Here is a 21,599-nt window from a genome sequence, read left to right as displayed (position 1 = left end):
GACAGAGCTCCAGAGTTCCTCTGTGGAGATTGGAGAAACTTCCAGAAGGACAACCATCTCTGCAGCACTCCACCAATATGGTAGAGTGGCCAGACGGAAGCCACTCCTCAGTAAAAGGCACATGACAGCCCGCTTGGAGTTTGCCAAAAGGCACCTAAAGGACTCTCAGACCATGAGAAACAAGATTCTCTGGTCTGATGAAACATAGATTGAACTCTTTGCCCTGAATGCCAAGCGTCACGTCTGGAGGAAACCTGGCACCATCCTGATGGTGAAGCATGGTGGTGGAAGCCGCATGCTGTGGGGATGTTTTTCAGTGGCAGAGACGACTAGTCAGGATCAAGGGAAAGATGAACGGAGCAAAGTACAGAGAGATCCTTGATGAAGACCTGCTCCAGAGCGCTCAGGACCTCAGACTGGGGAGAAGGTTCACCTTCGAACCGGACAATGACCCTAAGCACAGAGCCAAGACAACGCAGGAGTGGCTTCGGGACAAGTCTCTGAAGTTCCTTGAGTGGCCCAGCCAGAGCCCGGACTTGAACCCGATCTAACATCTCTGGGGAGACCTGAAAATAGCTGTGCTGTGACGCTCCCCATCCAACCTGACAGAGCTTGAGAGGATCTGCAGAGAAGAATGGGAGAAACTCCCCAAATACAGGTGTGCCAAGCTTGTAGCGTCATACCCAAGTACACTTGAAGTTGTAATCGCTGCCAAAGGTGCTTGAACAAAGTACTGAGTAAAGGTTCTGAATACTTATGTAAATTTGATATTTCATTGTATTTTATTTTTTTTAATTGCAAAGAAATCTGAAAAACTGTTTTTGCTTTGTCATTATGGGGTATTGTGTGTAGATTGATGAGGGGAGAAAAAACAATTTAATCAATTTTAGAATAAGGCTGTAACATAACAAAATGTGGAAAAAGTCAAGGGGTCTGAATACTTTCCGAATGGACTGTATATGAGGAACACCTCATGTAAATTCCTATTTAGATGGCTGATACAGTGTAAAGAATGCAAGGGCCCCAAATTACAGATGTAGGATCTTAATTTGATCATCCTGTTGTTTCATGAAATTTCCTGCACAACAGGAAATGCAAACTTGTAGTGTATTTAAGGTTTAAAAAGGCTTCTAAAGTTTGTCATTTCCACTTTAAAGTGTCAGACTTGTATCAAATCTATCAACTTAACAAAAAATGTATCAACCCCTACAAAAATGTCCATTAACTACAATCCGCACAATAATTCACATTTCCTATTGCTGCAGGATTATTTTCCTGGTGTGAGAAACTGGTCAAATTAAGATCCTGCTTTTGCAAAAGACAAACCAGTTATTGTGTACATAATTACTTACATGAAGATTTTGAATAGTAAAGAAAGTTAGCTTCAAATTCCATGTTGGTCATGATTACACATAATAAAAACAGCTATTATGATACACTTTAAACAATATATTCACTAGTTTTGACTCAGATGTTAAAAGCATGATAAAAACATTTAAACTAACAACATGCCAGAGCATTGGGGACCAGCAAGAACGGGATAGGTTTTACAGCCTGTCCACAACCTAGCTCTATGCAGATTGTGTTTTGGACATCTTGGGTCTGGAGAGCACTATTACAAACTGACCTTCGTAGAATATCTCTAAGTTGCCTGAGCATCTGTCTCTGTCACGCCCTGACTCAGGGGACTCTTATATGTTGAGTCAGGGTGTGTATAATCTATGTTGTGTATTTTCTAGGTGTGTTATCTAGTATGTGTATTTCTATGTTGGCCGGTGTGGTTCCCAATCAGAGGCAGCTGTCGCTCGTTGTCTCTGATTGGGGATCATACTTAGGCAGCCTATTGGCACTAGGTAGTTGTGGGATCTTGTTCCGTGTTGGAGGCTTGTATTGTTTGTTAGCCGTAGGGCTTCACGTTTAGTTTGTTTATTGTTTTGTCGTGTGTTTATCAGTTGAATAAACATGTACGCATATCACGCTGCGCCTTGGTCTGACCCGTCCTTGAACGAACGTGACAGTCTCTGTGATCCACCAGCCTGGCCTTGACACTTCCTGCATTGGAAAAATCTAATAACATTCATGCTTCAGCAACATAATGTGCAAATAATTTTTTTTAAAGTATGGATTTAGTGGGGAAAAAAGGGACTGATACATGATATTACCTGAGCAAACAACAAAGGCTGACTTGTCCTGACTTGAACTGTCTCAGGTTAGTTGTCTGCCGGGTACGGTGCATACTGCTGATGATCACCCCAGGTGATTTTTTCAGTTTTGCATGTTATTTTGGCATTAATACGTGTCACATATCAGATTGCAAACAATGTAAAAAATATATATAATTGAGTTAATAAAGTCGCATACAAACATGGTCTCTTTATTGCCTTCTTGAGTAAGGCAGCTCCAAAATGTAGGTGTTTCAGCCTAGCTCAGTGCTTTCTGTGGTGGTCGGGCAGCCAGCAGAAAATACAGAGCGGAGGCGTTGGTAATGTTCTCTAGTTGCGCCGTGATTGGCTCAGTGTTCTGTCACTCACGGGGACACTACGTCACCGCAAAATCTACGGGTAGAGCTCGAAATTTCAAGCCCCTTGGGTGCTGCCATAGACTTACAGTACATTAGAAGTGCCCATCAAGAAGGCTCAAGGTCATTGGCCACAGATAGAATGACGTCAAGTCATGTTATATCTAGCTAAACTTTGATTGATGTCAACATCATACTTTCATAATCTTAGCTAGCAAGCTAGACAAGCAGTCATCATCATGCATCAAGTCGGCAATCTACTGGCAAATCCTTTTCAGTCCTTGTCATACGAAGATAAATTATAGATCAAACATATCGGTGCTCATTGGTCATTGGACATAAACAAGTTGGAAATCGCTAATTCAACAATGAGTGCTAAGGCGCCACTGCAGCCCCAGGTTCGATCCCAAGCTATGTCACAGCCGGCTGCGACCGGGAGACCCATGGGACGGCACACAATTGGCCCAGCGTTGTCCGGGTTAGGGGAGGGTTTGGCCGGCCGGGATGTCCTTGTCTCATTGTGTTCTAGCAACTCCTTGTGGCGGGCTGATCGGTCGACTTTGGTCATCAGCATTACCCGTCATCTCTAGTGTCATCTTGCAGGCTTACTGTTTTACTACCTGTCAGGGCAAAGCCTAGGTAAGAAGGATCATCATGATGATGCACTATTATCATTATTATTCAATTATTTCCATCGCCTGTGTCGTTGTATAAAGCTATTATCCTTTGAAAAATATAAGAATCTTCTGGACATCAGAACAGCGATCACTAACCTCGATTTGGATGAAGATTTCAACTTCAACGAGTCGGCGGCGCAGGACATACTGCTCACCCCAGACCAGGCCCTAATTCCCATAACCCAGAAAAGAAAGAGACAGCGCAAGAAAGGCCGACGTGCGGGCACCCTGATGAAACTACATCGGCGAATAAATAAATCGCCACTACCCTCCGTTCTATTGGCGAACGTACAATCACTGGAGGAAAAACTGGATGAGCTTCGTTCGAGACTATCCTATCAATGGGACCTGAAGAACTGTAATATCCTATGTTTTTCTGAACAAGGACATTGATAATATTCACTGAGTGTCAAAATATTAGGAACAAGCCCTTTCCCAACAATGCAGAGTTAAAAAGTAAGAACATTTGCACAAATAAAAAAGGAAATAATAACACAATAAAATAACAATAACGAGGCTATATACAAGGAGTACCGGTACTGAGTCAATGTGCTGGAGATACGAGGTAGTTGAGGTGATTGAGGTAATACACTGAGTGTACAAAACATTAGGAATACCTACTCTTTCCCTGACATAGACCGACCAAGTGAATCCAGGTGAAAGCTATGATCCCTTATTGATGTCACTTGTTAAATCCACTTCAATCAGTGTAGATAAAGGGGAGGAGACAGGATAAAGAAGGATATTTTAGCATTGAGACAAATGAGTCATGTATTGTGAATGTGTGAATTGTCTAAATGACTATCGCCCCATAGCACTCACATCTGTTGCCATGAACTACTTTGAAAGGCTGGTCATGGATCACATCAACACCATCATCCCAGACACCCTGGACCCACTCCATTTCGCATACCGCCCCAACAGATCCACAGATGATGCAATCTCTATTGCACTCCACACTGCCCTCTCCCACCTGGACAAGAGGAACACCTACAGTGCCTTTCAAAAGTATTCATCCCCCTTGGTGTTTTTCCTATTTTGTTGCATTACAACCTGTAATTTAAATTGATTTTTATTTGGATTTCATGTAATGGACATACACAAAATAGTCCAAATTGGTGAAGTGAAATGAAAAAAATTACTTGTTTCAAAAAATTCTAAAACATAAATAACGGAAAAGTGGTGCGTGCATATGTATTCACCCCCTTTGCTATGAAGCCCCTAAATAAGATCTGGTGCAACCAATTACATTCAGAAGTCACATAATTAGTTAAATAAAGTCCACCTGTGTGCAATCTAAGTGTCACATGATCTGTCACATGATCTCAGTATATATACACCTGTTCTGAAAGACCCCAGAGTCTGCAACACCACTAAGCAAGGAGCACCACCAAGCAAGCAGCACCAGAAGACCAAGGAGCTCTCCAAACAGGTCAGGGACAAAGTTGTGGAGAAGTACAGATCAGGGTTGGGTTATAAAAAATATCAACAACAAACCTGCCAAGGGAGGGCCGCCCACCAAAACTCACGGACCAGGCAAGGAGGGCATTAATCAGAGAGGCAACAAAGTGACCAAAGATAACCCTGAAGGAGCTGCAAAGCTCCACAGTGGAGATTGGAGTATCTGTCCATAGGACCACTTTAAGCCGTACACTCCACAGAGCCAGAAAAAAGCCATTGCTTTAAGAAAAAAATAAGCAAACACATTTGGTGTTCGCCAAAAGGCATGTGTGAGACTCCCCAAACATATGGAAGAAGGTACTCTGGTCAGATGAGACTAAAATTCAGCTTTTTGTCCATCAAGGAAAACGCTATGTCTGGCGCAAACCCAACACCTCTCATCACCCCGAGAACACCATCCCCACAGTGAAGCATGGTGGTGGCAGCATCATGCTGTGGGGATGTTTTTCATCGGCAGGGACTGGGAAACTGGTCAGAATTGAAGGAATGATGGATGGCGCTAAATACAGGTAAATTCTTGAGGGAAACCTGATTCAGTCTTCCAGAGATTTGAGACTGGGACAGAGGTTCACCTTCCAGCAGGACAATGACCCTAAGCATACTGCTAAAGCAACACTTGAGTGGTTTAAGGTGAAACATTTAAATGTCTTGGAATGGCCTAGCCAAAGCCCAGACCTCAATCCAATTGAGAATCTGTGGTTTGACTTAAAGATAGCTGTACACCAGCAGAACCCATCCAACTTGAAGAAGCTGGAGTAGTTTTGCCTTGAAGAATGGGCAAAAATCCCAGTGGCTAGATGTACCAAGCTTATAGAGACATACCCCAAGAGACTTGCAGCTGTAATTGCTGCAAAAGGTGGCTCTACAAAGTATTGACTTTGGGGGAGGGGGGGTGAATAGTTATGCACGTTCAAGTTTTCTGTTTTTTAAATCTTAATTCTTGTTTGTTTTACAATTTTTTTTATTTTGCATCTTCAAAGTGGTAGGCATGTTGTGTAAATCAAATGATACAAACCCCCCAAAAAATCCATTTTAATTCCAGGTTGTGAGTTAACAACATAGGAAAAATGCCAAGGGGGGTGAATACTTTCGCAAGCCACTGTACATTTATGATACTGTTGTTTGTCGATATATCATATACGGCCCTCCTGTAGCTCAGTTGGTAGAGCATGGTGCTTGCAACGTCAAGGTTGTGGGTTCGATTCCCACGGGGGGCCAGTATGAAAAATGTATGCACTCACTAACTGTAAATTGCTCTGGATAAGAGCATCTGCGAAATGACTTAAATGTACTAAGCATTTAACAATTGAATCTCACATTGAACTTGATGCTGTAAAATTCCTGGATATTGCTGTTGGACTCTTTTTTTTTATGGAGATCTCAGAAGTGTACTGTACCTTGTAACATTTAGTATCTCCTTATGTTATGGTGTGAAAACAGTTGTCACCGGCACACATATCCAAAATAATTATGCAATTGCAAAATTGAATGCTTCTAACAGAAAGAGTAACTTTAACATGACTAATAATGCCCTTTTGATGTCTGGCTGTTTAGTTAGGTAGGGACATTATTGCGCAACATCAGCTCATTCAGGAAAGGATTTTCTTAATGGCAGTCAAGTGATAAAGAGCTGGTGTGATAATGCACAAGACTGAACAACAGTCAAAGTGTGGGAATTAATGTTGATCTCGAGGCTTGACATTTTGGGGTCTATATTGTAATGGCGGTCAAGCTAATTAGCCTATGTCATGGACAACATTAAGTCAAGAGTCCTGAGGTAAGATAACGGTCCGTGTACGTTTTGATCGTTTGTTAAAACAAATCAATCGTTTATTTGTTTTTGAATAGTAATCAAAAAATTTAAAATTGCCATGTTTTGTTTTTCCATACAAAACCAAAAAACAACTTGATATTTCAATGTTCACATGTGGGTGGGGTTACATTTGGAATGCCTATCATTGGTCAAGTGCACAGCCAACACTTCCTGTCCTTTCAAAGTAGGAGTTCAATCTTCTAACTCTATTCTATGTATTTATGAATCTATTATCTATTAATTAATTGATTAATAACTGCCCATACGTGCCACAGTGCCAAGATGAGGTAAGATTTCTGCATACGATTTTATTAATAAACTGCTGTTACTGTAAATGGTTAGCTGACTGATATATCCTGACTGATATATCCTAGCTACCTAGCTAACCATTAGTAATCTTATTCAATGATGCCATACAGCCAAAACAACAGTATCTGTTGCTAGACTAGAGATATGCCCCTATCTATAGTTAGTGGGTGGTTGCACATCTAACTAGCTGGAATGAAGCAAGGGTGTGAATAGTATACATATAAATATATCCTTTCACTGTTTAAAGTAGTCTCCAGCTACCCAAAACTGTCTGATCAGCCTGATAGGGTACCATGGGTGTGTCCAGCTTACACCTATGCAAATATATGTGTGTATAGCAATGGAATTTAACATCCAACCAATGCCTCAAGGTTCGTGCTGTAGGTCCACCACACACCCAAAGGTTTGTAGGGTCCTGTCCAGAAACAACCCCTAGCCCCTGCCCCTATACACTTGTGTAGATCTGAGAGGATTGGACAGGTGTAAGCAATACCGCCAAAATTCCACCAAGCCTATCAGAGGGTTAGGTGGAGCTCTCACCATGTCACCACCCATCAATCCCCCTCAGATCTCCACAAGTATCTAGACTCTGGGCAGTAATAATAATAATAATAATAATGTATTACGTTTGCAAAGCGCTTTTCAAACTCAAACCGCATAAAATAAAAGTTCAAAGAGAAGAACAAAAAATCCCCAAAAGTCTGAACAGCCCTGAGACTGTCAGGAAGGGAGTTCCAAAGGTGTGGTGTGTGGGAGGAAAAGGCATGGTCCTCCATTGTTCGGAGCCGGGTCCTGGGTGCATGAAGAAGTTTGGCATGGCTTGACCGTAGGGTGCGTGGAGGTTCATAGGGGGAAGAGTAGATCTGACAGGTAGGCAAGTCCAATGCCATTTAGGGCTTTGTAGACAAGGAGGAGAATTTGTAAGTCAATTATTTGAGGGACAGGTAGCCAATGGAGGTCAGCAAGGATGGGGGTGATGTGGGCAGACTTTTTTGTTTGTGTCAGAATCCTTGCAGCACTGAATGAGCTGTAATTTATTAATTGAGTTTGCAGGCAGACCCCCAAGTACTGCATTCCCATAATCTATTCTGGAGAAAACGAATGTATGGATAAGCTTTCCTGCATCAGAATTGGTGAGAGAGGGTCTTAGGCGGGAGATTTTCTTCAGATGAAAGAATGACAATTTACAGACGTAACTAATGTGGGCATTGAAGAGTCGAATTTCACACCCAGGTTGGTGATGGCTGAGGATAGGAGGATGATGTGGCCATCTATGGCAGGGCGGATGATGCAGGAGTTGGTGATCTGCTGGAGCGTGCCTATCAGCATTGTCTCTGTCTTGCTGCTGTCAAGTTGGAGGAAGTTGTTCTGCATCCAAGACTTAACCTCTTCCAGACAGTTGGACAAGGTTGACAGAGTAGATGTCGAGGGGCTAGGGGTTGTTTCTGGACAGGCCATGGGTACTATGGTTGCTGAGTCAGTTAGTCAGTCTGGCACTGTCTAAAAATGTTAATAGCTGTCAAATACTTTCCTCCTCTGTTATGGGGAGAATCTCAATTGCATTAATTTGATTCGTCACATCCTGTCTCCTCGTCTCCTCAAAACCCATTGGATGAGAAGGTCAGAGGTCCCTCCCCTCTCACCTTCTTATCCAATGGGTTTTGAGAAGGAGGCGAGGAGAGAGGATGTGAGGAATCAAGGAGATGTAATTGAGATTCTCCCCTTGTTTCCTCAATTCCTCACCTCCCTCTCAAAGCACATTGGGGGAAAGTAGTGAAAATTCTTCCCCTTGGGCTCCAATGCACTTTCAAGGAGAGGCAAGGAGTGGAGGAAACAAGAATTTGACGGCTAGTTTTCAGACACAGACTTACTCACTCACTCACTCACACACACAAACATTGCTTGAAGAGTTGACTGATTATAATGATTTCATTATTGGTTATTATTATTGTCAATGATTTTACTGACGGAACCCATTAAATTATTAATAAACTATTAAAACATACAGATATGCTGTTGTTTATCTTTTTCTTTCTACAGGAATGTTTAGCATTGCTATAAATGATAGAGAAGTTGACTAAATACACAAATAGATCTGGCTACGAGGCATGACAAAGAAACATGCAGTGTCCATGTTTCATGTAGCATTTTGAATTACATGTACAGTGCCTTCAGAAAGTATTCACACCCCTCAACTTTTTTCACACTTTCTTGTGGTATAGCTTGAATTTAAATTGATTAAATTGAGATAATTTTTTCACAGGCCTACACACAGTACCCCATAATCTCAAAGTGGAATTATGTTTTTCGAAATAATCTCAAAGTGGAATTATGTTTTTTCGAAATGTGTACAAATTAATAAAAAATGAAAAGCTGAAATGTCTTGAGTCAATAAGTTTTCATCCCCTTTGTTATGGCGGGCCTAAATAAGTTCAGGAGTAAAAATGTGCTTAACAAGTTGCATAATAAATTGCATGGACTCTGTGTGCAATAATAGTGTTTAACATGATTTTTTTTTTTACTACCTCATCTCTGTACCCCACACATCTGTAACGTCCATCTGTCGAGCAGTGAAATTCAAACACAGATCCAACCACAAAGACCAGGGAGGTTTTCCAATGCCTCGCAAAGAAGGGCACCTATTGGTAGACAAAAAAGCAGACATTGAATATCCCTTTGAGCATGGTGAAGTTATTAATTACACTTCGGATGGTGTATCAATACACCCAGTCACTACAAAGATAAAGGCGTCCTTCCTAACTCAGTTTCCGGAGAGGAAAGAAACTGCTCAGGGACTTCACCACGAGGCCAATGGTGACTTTAACACAGTTACAGAGTTTAATGGCTGTGATAGGTGAAAACTGATAATGGATCAACAACATTGTAGTTACTCCACAATACTAACCTAATTGACAGAGTGAAAAGAAGGAAGCTTGTACAGAATAAAAATATTCCAAAACATGCATCCTGTTTGCAACAAGGAACTAAAGTAATACTGCAAAAAATGTGGCAAAGCAATTCACTTTTTGTCCTGAATACAAAGTGTCATGTTCGGGGCAAATCCAATACAACACATTACTGAGTACCACTCTCCATATTTTCAAGCATAGTGGTGGCTGCATCATGTTATCGGTATACTTGTGACTGGGGAGTTTTTCAGGATAAAAAAGAAACGGAATGGAGCTAAGCACAGGCAAAATCCTAGACAAAAACCTGTTTCAGTCTGCTTTCCACCAGACACTGGGAGATGAATTCACATTACAGCAGGACAATAACCTAAAACACAAGACCAAATGAGCAAGAAGTTGTTCTAATGCAGGCAGCTAGATGTCAGTGTTGGCAGTATGTGGCTGAGATAGGAGATCTGCCAGCTCAGTGGAAAAGTTGAGGGAGCTATCTGTGGCTTTGTGGTCTGTCCATTTACTGAGAAAGATGCAGCATGTTGTCTTATCTCCCACCATCTCAGAAGAGAGAAGGGTAGGGCCACTTCTATCAGGTTCATCTTTTGCATAGGCATTTTCAGTAGTACACACTATCTGGATTTCTTGGTATCCGACAGAAAGGCGCTACAGAGGGTAGTGCGTACGGCCCAGTACATCACTGGGCTGAACTCCCTGCCATCCAGGACTTCTATACCAGGAGGTGTCAGAGGAAGGCCCTAAACATTTTCAAAGACTCCAGCCACCCAAGTCATAGACTGTTCCCTCTGCTACCACATGGCAAGCGGTACCGGAGTTCCAAGTCTGGCAGCTATTACCATACCCCATTCAAAAGCGCTTAAATCTTTTGTCTTGCCCATTCACCCTCTGAATGGCACACATACACGATCTATGTCTCAATTATCTCAAGGCTTAAAAATATTTCTTTAACCTGTCTCCTCCCCTTCATCTACACTGATTGAAGTGGATTTAACAGTGAAATCAATAAGGGATCATAGCTTTCACCTGGATTCACCTTGTCTGTCTATGTCATGGAAAGAGCAGGTGTTCCTAATGTTTTGTACACTCAGTGTATTACCTCAATCACCTCAACTACCTCGTACCCCCACCACATTGACTCGGTACCGGTACTCCTTGTATATAGCCTCGTGATTGTTATTTTCTTGTGTTACTATTTCCTTTTTTTTTGTGTGCAAATGTTCTTATTTTTTAACTCCGCATTTTTGGGAAAGGGCTTGTAAGTTAGCATTTCATGTTAAAGTCTACACCTGTTATATTCGGCGCGTGTGACAAATAAAAATGTATTTGATTTGAAAGGGCACAGGTGTCAATTCAATGTCTATTCCACGTTGGTTCAACGTCATTTCATTGAAATTATGTGGAAACAACGTTGATTCAACCAGTGCGTGCCTAGTGGGAGGACACGTCATCAGATTATGAGTAGGCCTATCAGTCATCCAAGTGTACTTTTAAAGAACAAATGTACTCTGCAACTTTCCCCTGTTGCAATCATCAGCAATATGACTGATGATTTCAAAGAATGCATCATGAATATGTTAATTAATTATTCCCTTTTGATGTAACTTAGTAGCCAACATGTGTTAGAGAAATGTTTGGACGTCTACTTGGCTGATTATCATAGTACTCTTGTGCAATGAACAGCCTGCTCACATTTGATGAGAAAACACAGACCACAGAGCGATATCTTTGCTAACAGAAAGCATATCTTCCATCTTAGTGAGCCGACGTACTGACAGTTCTTTTTCACATAGGTATTGGATGTTCTTAAATTGAACTTGTAATTTAGATGAACTCTTATAATAAATATATGATACGTCTCTATCTCGCCATCTCATTTTTGTTTGTTATTGATTTATTTCATTTTTAAGGTTTAGGTGTAATATGAAATATGAGGATATATAAAATTGGCTATACTGACACCACAGTAAATATGGTGACACTGATAGTCTAGATGTTAAGAGCATTGGGCCAGTAACTGAAAGGTTTCTGGTTCGAATCCCTGAGCCGATTTGGTGAAAAATCTGTTAATGTGCCCACTTAATCCTGATTGCTTCTGTAATTTGCTCTGCGTCTGCTAAAATGTTTATGTAATGAGGGCTAATCTTAGGAATAAGAACTTGAGGCTTATACTCTAGCTATTGTGAAGGCTAATACTGTGGAGCAAGTGCAATATGAGTGAAGCCGTAAAACCCATTCAGTCATTCTCTAGCTAGCTGCCCTTGGATGTCAATACCACAAATCAGATTAGTGATGTAATTTTACATAGGTTAGTGCCACTACAAAGGTCAGAGCCAATGTCAGGAGGATTAAGACAGACAGACATATAAAACATACAGAGACAGAACGCTGTTCCGGTTTATACACGCAGAGATGGACAGGGTTACTCAACACAGGTCATATTATGGTCAGATCATACAGTGGGCTTAAACTAAGCATACTGTACTTGAGATTTTCACTGTAAGGTATTTATTCTGCACTATCTATGAAAACAGACTGTTGATAATTGAAATGAATCAATTAGTAATAAACTGTTGGGGTAATGTCATCATTTGTCTACCGTAATTTGAGTGTAAAGGTGAAAGGGGGATATTTTACATCACATGTTGTAGCCTCCCCTACTGGGGACTTCTCAAATGAAATCTTACCATAGAGGGGATTATGGGTAAAATAGAAACATACCACCATTATTCAGGGAAAGAGGCACTGGAACAACGTGTGTATCCCCTCTCTTTTTGGGAGACTGAAAATTAAAGGCAACACAATTTTCTGATTTCTTCTTGCTTTATTTGTGGAATAGAATATACACCTCTGTGCTTTTGATCTCTTTCTCTCATCGTCCTCTAGGGAATCAGTGCATCTCTATTGCTGACATGAGTACTGGCTGGTGCCACCTCTCCTGAGCCTACACATCTGGTCACTTATCATTGGGTCAGGGTAACAGTTTATTTGAAGTGGTATGTATAAGGTTCTTATAATTACAACATCATCTTCCACTCAAACATTTGTTGTATTCATACAGCATACATATATAAAGCATATGAAACAACTTTACTCATCTGTTATCACTTCCATGAGAAAATGACATTGTGTAAATAATGTGATTCATATAGCTATATATGTTTGGAAATTAATGTTGGCAAATATATGTGAGGTTGCCATAGTGCTCATTACTCTATTCCTATCTGCATTATATTAATAAATACTAAAGTAACTTTAGAACAGCTGTAGTGCACAGTTACAGATAAATATTCATTGCAATATTATGCAAATAATAATAATTAGAGAAAAAAAAGTAGGATTGCCAAAGTTTGCGGTAAAATAATTACAACAGTTATTGCAAACACCAGATCTCATAAACAGAACTGGAGCCATGACAATAGTAAAGTCCAGTAAAGTACAGTAGCAGCACCGATATGTTAGCATGTTTAACAGAAAAGTTGTTTGTGAATTACACAGCCATCAATGGGCTGCATACACTTACAGTGAGGGAAAAAGGTATTTGATCCCCTGCTGATTTTGTACGTTTGCCCACTGACAAAGAAATGATAAGTCTATAATTTTAATGAAAAAATTCAGAAAAACGCATGTCAAAAATGTTATAAATTGATTTGCATTTTAATGAGGGAAATAAGTATTTGACCCCCTCTCAATTAGAAAGATTTCTGGCTCCCAGGTGTCTTTTATACAGGTAACGAGCTGAGATTAGGAGCACACTCTTAAAGGGAGTGCTCCTAATCTCAGCTTGTTACCTGTATAAAAGACACCTGTCCACAGAAGCAATCAATCAATCAGATTCCAAACTCTCCACCATGGCCAAGACCAAAGAGCTCTCCAAGGATGTCAGGGACAAGATTGTAGACCTACACAAGGCTGGAATGGGCTACAAGACCATCGCCAAGCAGCTTGGTGAGAAGGTGACAACAGTTGGTGCGATTATTCGCAAATGGAAGAAACACAAAATAACTGTCAATCTCCCTCGGCCTGGGGCTCAATGCAAGATCTCACCTCGTGGAGTTGCAATGATCATGAGAATGGTGAGGAATCAGCCCAGAACTACACGGGATGATCTTGTCAATGATCTCAAGGCAGCTGGGACCATAGTCACCAAGAAAACAATTGGTTACACACCATGCCGTGAAGGACTGAAATCCTGCAGCGCCCGCAAGGTCCCCCTGCTCAAGAAAGCACATATACAGGCCCGTCTGAAGTTTGCCAATGAACATCTGAATGATTCAGAGGAGAACTGGGTGAAAGTGTTGTGGTCAGATGAGACCAAAATCGAGCTCTTTGGCATCAACTCAACTCACCGTGTTTGGAGGAGGAGGAATACTGCCTATGACCCCAAGAACACCATCCCCACCGTCAAACATGGAGGTGGAAACATTATGCTTTTGGGGTGTTTTTCTGCTAAGGGGACAGGACAACTTCACCGCATCAAAGGGACGATGGACGGGGCAATGTACCGTCAAATCTTGGGTGAGAACCTCCTCCCTCAGCCAGGGCATTGAAAATGGGTCGTGGATGGGTATTCCAGCATGACAATGACCCAAAACACACGGCCAAGACAACAAAGGAGTGGCTCAAGAAGAAGCAAATTAAGGTCCTGGAGTGGCCTAGTTAGTCTCCAGACCTTAATCCCATAGAAAATCTGTGGAGGGAGCTGAAGGTTCGAGTTGCCAAACGTCAGCCTTGAAACCTTAATGACTTGGAGAATATCTGCAAAGAGGAGTGGGACAAAATCCCTCCTGAGATGTGTTCAAACCTGGTGGCCAACTACAAGAAACGTCTGACCTCTGTGATTGCCAACAAGGGTTTTGCCACCAAGTACTAAGTCATGTTTTGCAGAGGGGTCAAATACTTATTTCCCTCATTAAAATGCAAATCAATTTATAACATTTTTGACATGCGTTTTTCTGGATTTTGTGGTTGTTATTCTGTCTCTCACTGTTAAAATAAACCTACCATTACAATTATAGGCTGATTATGTCTTTGTCAGTGGGCAAACATACAAAATCAGCAGGGGATCAAATACTTTTTTCCCTCACTGTAAACCTGTAACACAATATTACAGAAGGGTCTGAACTGAATAACAATGTGATGATAAGAGAAGTCAATGAAAGGTAACTGTGAACTTTTCTTACTGGTAGCCTCTTCTCCATAATTTCTTTGTCATTGACAATGGATGCTGTTGAATCCCTCCTCTACATTTTATTTTCCAAGGAAAAAAAACACGTACAATACCTACAACGGTATCCATGCATATTTGTGATCGATAAACACAAGTCCACCCAACCTACCACACACACAGATCACACAATCATACTCACCCACTTTGCATTCTGGCGAGGAACATGCCTCAATGTTTTTGTTTAATACTTTTTTTTTTTAACCTAATGTACACTTCTGGTGCAGCACTTGACATCATTATTACTTTACAATGTTGTCAGAAAAAATTAATAAAACTAACTGTTCTGAGGGAAAGAATAAGGTACCATGCAAAAAACTGATGAGCTAGTCATATCTGATATCACTAATATCAGTAGTTCTATTCTCCACCATCTACTGTACATGAACATGCACTGCTGTATTAAGCTAGTCAGTACACTGACATTTTTTGGTAAGGTTTGAAGATGCATGTGATTTAGAGACGTATGATACAAACTATGTTACATGTGTACTACCATCTAACGATCACTCCTTTATTTTCATTGAATTTGTGTGAAGAAATCTATTGCAGAATACAGTATTCATATTTCTGTCTGTAAAGATGTATTTATATATCAATATCATTTTATAATTATTCATCATCTTTATAATCTCTCCCTGCAATTTTGTACACACATTATGTATATTAGTTTTTCCTGCTTGTTCTAACATTGCATATCTTGAAAAGTAAAAGGCCTTCGATGCCACGGTGGGTATATTATTGTTGAAAAACACTCTTACCAACCACACCATCCATATGTGTCCGTTCTGAGTCCAAGCGGCATGTAGATTCCTGTTTCACACGCTGTCATCTGTTCCTGCGCAGCTCAGAGTCTCTGTGAGTCTCTGTGATCCTAGACCAAAAGGTCAACCTCACAGTAGCTTTTCCAGCATATCACATGGATGATTCAAATCAAATTAATGAATAAATTAGCTTTTTTCACGCTAGCCCTACCTCGACTATTCAGTAGACATTAAGTTGGTATTGGAGTGAAGCATTTGCAAAGAGTGTGTAAGGTATCATCCTTGAAAGTCCTTCTTTCCCATGTTCTTCTCCGATGATCTTCCCCTTCCTCTTCTTTTGTGCAATGGGTCAAGTTCCTGTGCTTCAGGGGGTTATAAAGAGGAGATCTTGACAGTTTCCTGGGTGTTATAGGTACTGGAGCGAGAGTTGCGTAGGATGCCAGGGATGGCGGGCGAGTTAGGTAGGCTCTCATCAGGAGTGTTGGCTGGGGGAGTGGGGATACTGATGATGGCTGCTGTGTAGTCATCACAGTTCAGCTTCAGGTCTTCAGTCCTGGCATTTAGACTGGAGCGACTTTTCAGACACACACACAAATCAAGTTAGACAATGCACGCCAATATTCCCCTTAATAGTCAACTTGTTTATTTTGAGAGGACTTTTATGTGTAATCATTGTAAGTAGATCAGTGTATTCTAGACAGGTAATTTGTTCTTCCACTCTCTGTAAAGTGATACATCCATCTACAACAACTATGTATAAAAATGCAAGCGCAATCTCACCATTATCGACTGTTTCTCTAAACAATAAACTATCATTAGTCATGCTACAGTGACAAATGCAAAAACATTTTTTGCATGGTTTTAGGCTACCAGTACATTTCTCATTAAACCCATGGAGGTTGTTTTGACAAACATCAACAGCATCAAAATAGTTAGAGCCAGCAGAGCTTGAACAACTTTGCCTCAGCTCGTAATTCAGGATCAGCAGAATGTTATTTTCAATGAATCGGCCGGAGCAAAATATACTAAAACATCAACAGCCTCTACAGGTGATTCAGTGGTGGGGCAAAGATAGAAAGGGAGAGGTGGGCTCCTTGGATCAGGTGGATAGTGTGTGCGATACAGTACCTCTGTGGGTACTGGGTACCAGCAGGAGTCTTGGTGATGTGCAGCGTGTCCAGCTCCTGCACACTGCCCCGGCTGACAGAGACAGTGGAGTTGGCAAGGCGGATGGCCCTCCTCTTGGCCCGGCGGGAGCAGCAGGTGGTGGTGGCCCCCTGCTGGCTGGACAGCGAAGTGCTGCGGCTGGTGCGGAAGCCCACTGAGTCGGTCATACACACCTCGCTGTATGTGACTTCATCTGTGAACTCGTGATTCTGTAGACACATACAAGAAAGGAAGACAGTGAGTTTAAAACTCTGGTGCAAAGCTGTTCAGGAGGAGTGTAAATGTTTCCTGTAGGCTGGATTGTGTTACATTTGGATAATGTATTGCCTACTGCTGCCTTCTTGGCCAGATCTCCCTTGCAAAAGAGACTCTGTGTCTCAATGGGATTTTAAAGAAAAAAAAGGCCTCTGAACAGCCTCACAGCTTTGAACTAGCTGTAGGTTGCTGCATGCTATAGCTCGAGGATGATGTTCTCCTGATGGTGTTTAATGTCTGTTTTTAAGTGGTAAAGCCCAAAGACAAATTTCTACATTGCGTGAACAATACAGTTTTTCTAATTGTAATATGATAGCTGCTCATAACTGCTGAAAGTGTGAAACATCATAAGTGTAACACTGCTGAATGTGTATAAAGTACATCAAAGTGAGTGATAACCTTGAATAAAAAGTTATATCAGACAAAATGATCCATGAGATACTTTAAACATTTCCAAGGCAAAAAAGGAGCACTCACGGTGGTTTTCTCCAAGCAGTGCAACAGGTGATGATGTTGGTGCTCAAAGGCGGACCTGTTCTTCACACAAAGAGGTGTGCTGTCACTATCACCATCCTGAGGGACACAGCAAGAGAGCAAATCACTTAGCCTAACATAGCCCCACATGAAAAGGCATTGTCAGTGAAAATACAATGACGTTAATAGTTGAATTAGTAGTTGGTAACTTATTGCTGTGGTAAGCAAATTTAACATTGTAAACACAAGTGAGAGGTGATTTAGCCCCACAAACAATGTAGAATTAGTTATTCTTTAGACAATAATACCATCCATAGTACTGCTGAGTAGACCGTATGCCTCCACAGGGCTAAGGGAATACACCTGAATGACTGCCCTTGACTGTCCGATTGTACAGTAAGTGACCGTTCATGGCCTCTCTCTCCAGTGACGTTCACCCGGACACACAGAACCCCAGAGGACCAGTGCCACCTCTGATGCTTCCTAAAAAGCTGTTTTTTTGTGGTTCGTTCAGAGATAAACATCTGGCTGTGAAGCTGAGATTTCTAGGTCAAGGTGGTTGATCGCTATCATTACTACTACAGACAGCGAACAGCCTGTCAAAGGAATTTACATTTAGATGATCTTATCTGTTGGACTGAGAGAGAGGAGTGTGCCAGGGAGGGAGGGAGGGAGGGAGAGAGCAGGGAAACAGCTATGTTAGTCACAAAGCCAGTCTGGAGACCTGCTGCAGCGTCAGCAGGACATCTGTTTGATTCACTACAGAAATATTCGATAAGATCGTCCCTAATTAGAAATAAAAACAATTAGCTTTGGCCCTTTGGAAGTCGTGCTCTACTGGGTCACTGGATTACAGAGGAGATGGATTAAGTGAGTATTGTGTTCTTTAGTTCTTGGTTTTGCTGTTCTGCACCAGTCTATATGTTGCCAGTGTACAACAGCACAAAACACTGCACTGCATTGACACTGCATGAGGGGTTGAACATTTCATGTTAGCTATTGGAAATCTGAGAGAATGTTTTGCATTACATTACATTATGTTGAGTAGAAAACAGATTGCTAGCTATCCCTCATACAGTAGATTAAAAGTAATGTTAATTTTACATTTACATTTTAGTCATTTAGCAGACACTCTTATCCAGAGCGACTTTACAGTTTCCCTGCTCCCTCCCTCCCTCCCTCCCTCCCTCCCTCCCTCCCTCCCTCCCTCCCTCCCTCCCTCCCAGTCTAGCACACTCCTCTCTCTCAGTCCAACAGATAAGATCATCTAAATGTAAATTACTTTGACAGGCTGTTCGCTGTCTGTAGTAGTAATGATAGCGATCAACCACCTTGACCTAGAAATCTCAGCTTCACAGCCAGATGTTTATCTGGCATGTTAATGACAGTCATTTGGAATAGTATTATGCAGTCCTGCCCTTATGACTATAGTAATTTATGACACAATTGGCTATATTTGTCCTAATTTATAAAAAGAGGAACATACTGTAAATAGAAATACTGTGGGAGATAACATTGCAAATCATGACTCATGGATTATGTTCGGTTATGGCTGGAATCCATGCATTATTTTATGCTAATGTTTTTTTTAAAGATCCATGTTACGGAAAACAGTGAGGTGTCATATTGGGGAGATGGTTCTATATGTGTTTGTGGGGGGAACTCTGGTATAGAGACTATACTGCAGGCAAGACAAAGAGGACCAGGAAAATATACAACCCCATGATAGACCTGGGAGAAAAAAACAACCCCTCTAGGTTTATAAATAGCTCTGCAGTCCTGTTAGTAATGGGTTTATAGATCCGTGCTGAAAAACATACCCTCTCACTCTGGGATTGTAAATATTGGATTATAGTAGCTTTCAGCTGCTGAGAAGAAATAAAAGATTACTCTGGAATCAACCTGGTGCATTAGTAAAGATGAGAATTCAATCCCTCCCCATCTGTGCCTCCTCCTCCTCTCCCACCTATACTCATCAAATCAGCAGAATGGGCATCTTCTTATATCCCTCTCTCCTCCTTTGGTGAAGAAAGATTAGTATACTGAAATATGTCTGGGAGGGAGCACTTCTTTACCTCCCTCCCCTGGCTACGGCTATTAAGGAATGTTACAGGAGATACTTCCAGTTGCATTGTTGTCTTCAATCATATTTGGCATCATAGAGTGTATGATATAACACACAGTTACTAACTACACTATTCTGCCATGCACATAGTACTGTATGTCAACCTGGTCACAGAGCATTTAGTATTATTCCGTACGTAAATCCGAGACACTCCATTTAGTATGATATGTTACGTTTCATATGGTATGTATTAATTTGTGGAAATCCATCACCCATTCCGTATGATATGTTACGAATTACAATTCATATTATATGTTATCAATTGGCAAAACGTACTATACAGTATGTTACGAATTTGCGAAACGTATGATATGTTACGAATTTTAACTAGGTGGCTAACGTTAACAAGCTGGCTAACGTTAGCTAGGCTGGGGTTAGGGTGAGGGGTTACAGGTTACGGGTTAAGGTTAGGGTTAAGTTTAGGAGTTAGGTTAAAGGGTTAAGGTTATGGTTAGGGGAAGAGTTAGCTAAAAGGGTTAAGGTTAGGGTTAGGGGAAGGGTTAGCTAACATGCTAAGTAGTTGCAAAGTACCTAAAAAGTAGTAAGTAGTTGAAAAGTTGCTAATTATCTAAAATGCAAAAGTTTCAGTCCAAGTCAAGCACTGATGATTACATGGGGTAAAACCTCTGTGAGGAGGGGTCATCCTGGAGGGGTTATGTATGTTACGTGCAATGATGATAACATTAGAATAGTTACCTAATGCCTATATGCCCTATAGGGCAGGGCATTTCAAAACAGAATACGCTGAGTGTACAAAACATTAGGAACACCTTCCTAATATTGAGTTGCACCCCCTTTTGGCTTCAGAACAGCCTCAATTCACCGGGCCATGGACTCTACAAGGTGTCGAAACCGTTCCACAGGGATGCTGGCCCATCTTGACTCCAATGCTTCCCAAAGTTGTGTCAAGTTGGCTGGATGTCCTTTGGGTGGTGGACCATTCTTGATACACACCTGAAACTGTTAAGTGTGGAAAAACCCAGCAGCGTTGCAGTTCTTGACACACTCAAACCGGTGTGCCTGGCACCTACTACCATACCCCATTCAAAGGCACTTAAATATTTTGTCTTGCCCATTCACCCTCTGATTGGCACACATACACAATCCATGTCTCAATTGTCTCAAGGCTTGAAAATCCTTCCCTTCATCTACACTGATTGAAGTGGATTTAACAGGTTACATCAATAAGGGATCATAGCTTTCACCTGGATTCACCTGGTCAGTCTATGTCATGGAAATGGCAGGTGTTCCTAATGTTTTGTACACTCAGTGTACTATATTACATGATTTTACACTATATGACATGATCTTTCCAAAGGAGGGCAATAACTAGGGAAATCCAAGAGATACAAAGGTATAGGTAATTGCCAAAATAAAGGAAACACCAACATAAAGTGTCTTAATAGGGCGTTGGGCCACCACAAGCCAGAACAGTTTCAATGCACCTTGGCATAGATTCTACAAGTGTCTGAAAATCTATTGAAGGGATGCGACACCATTCTTCCACGAAAAATTCCATAATTTGGTGGTGGTGGAAAACGGTGTCTCAGGAGCCACTCCAGAATCTCCCAAAAGTGTTCACTTGGGTTGAGATCTGGTGACTGAAACGGCCATGGCATATGGTTTACATCATTTTCATGCTCATCAAACCATTCAGTGACCACTCGTGCCCTGCTGATGGGGGCATGTCATTTTATGGGTGCATAGCTATGATTGCCAAAATAATGGCCTGCCCAGCATTTTTATACATGACCCTAAGCATGATGGGATGTTCATTGCTTAATTACCTCAGGAACCACACCTGTGTGGAAGCACCTGATTTCAATATACTTTGTATCCCTCATTTACTGAAGGGTTTCCATTATTTTGGCAGTTACCTGTCGATCCTCCA

General features: G+C 41.3%; 1 protein-coding gene across 1 annotated transcript in view; it reads right to left on the bottom strand.

Moving 5' to 3' along the window:
• Positions 1-14,731: 14,731 nt before the first annotated feature.
• LOC121538362 (potassium voltage-gated channel subfamily D member 1-like) overlaps positions 14,732-21,599 on the bottom strand; it is a 79,361-nt gene continuing 72,493 nt past the window's right edge. The window contains exons 5-7 of the mRNA XM_041846289.2: positions 17,587-17,682; positions 16,816-17,063; positions 14,732-16,261 (exon numbers count right to left, since the gene is read on the bottom strand). Of these exons, the coding sequence (XP_041702223.1) occupies positions 16,060-16,261; positions 16,816-17,063; positions 17,587-17,682 (546 nt within the window). The 3' untranslated portion in view covers positions 14,732-16,059. The remainder of the gene's footprint in view (positions 16,262-16,815; positions 17,064-17,586; positions 17,683-21,599) is intronic.

This window comes from Coregonus clupeaformis, chromosome 24 (assembly GCF_020615455.1).
Source record: "Coregonus clupeaformis isolate EN_2021a chromosome 24, ASM2061545v1, whole genome shotgun sequence".
Taxonomy (NCBI): domain Eukaryota; kingdom Metazoa; phylum Chordata; class Actinopteri; order Salmoniformes; family Salmonidae; genus Coregonus; species Coregonus clupeaformis.
Note: the sequence above shows the minus strand (reverse complement) of the source record. Positions and strands in the feature narration are given on the sequence as shown.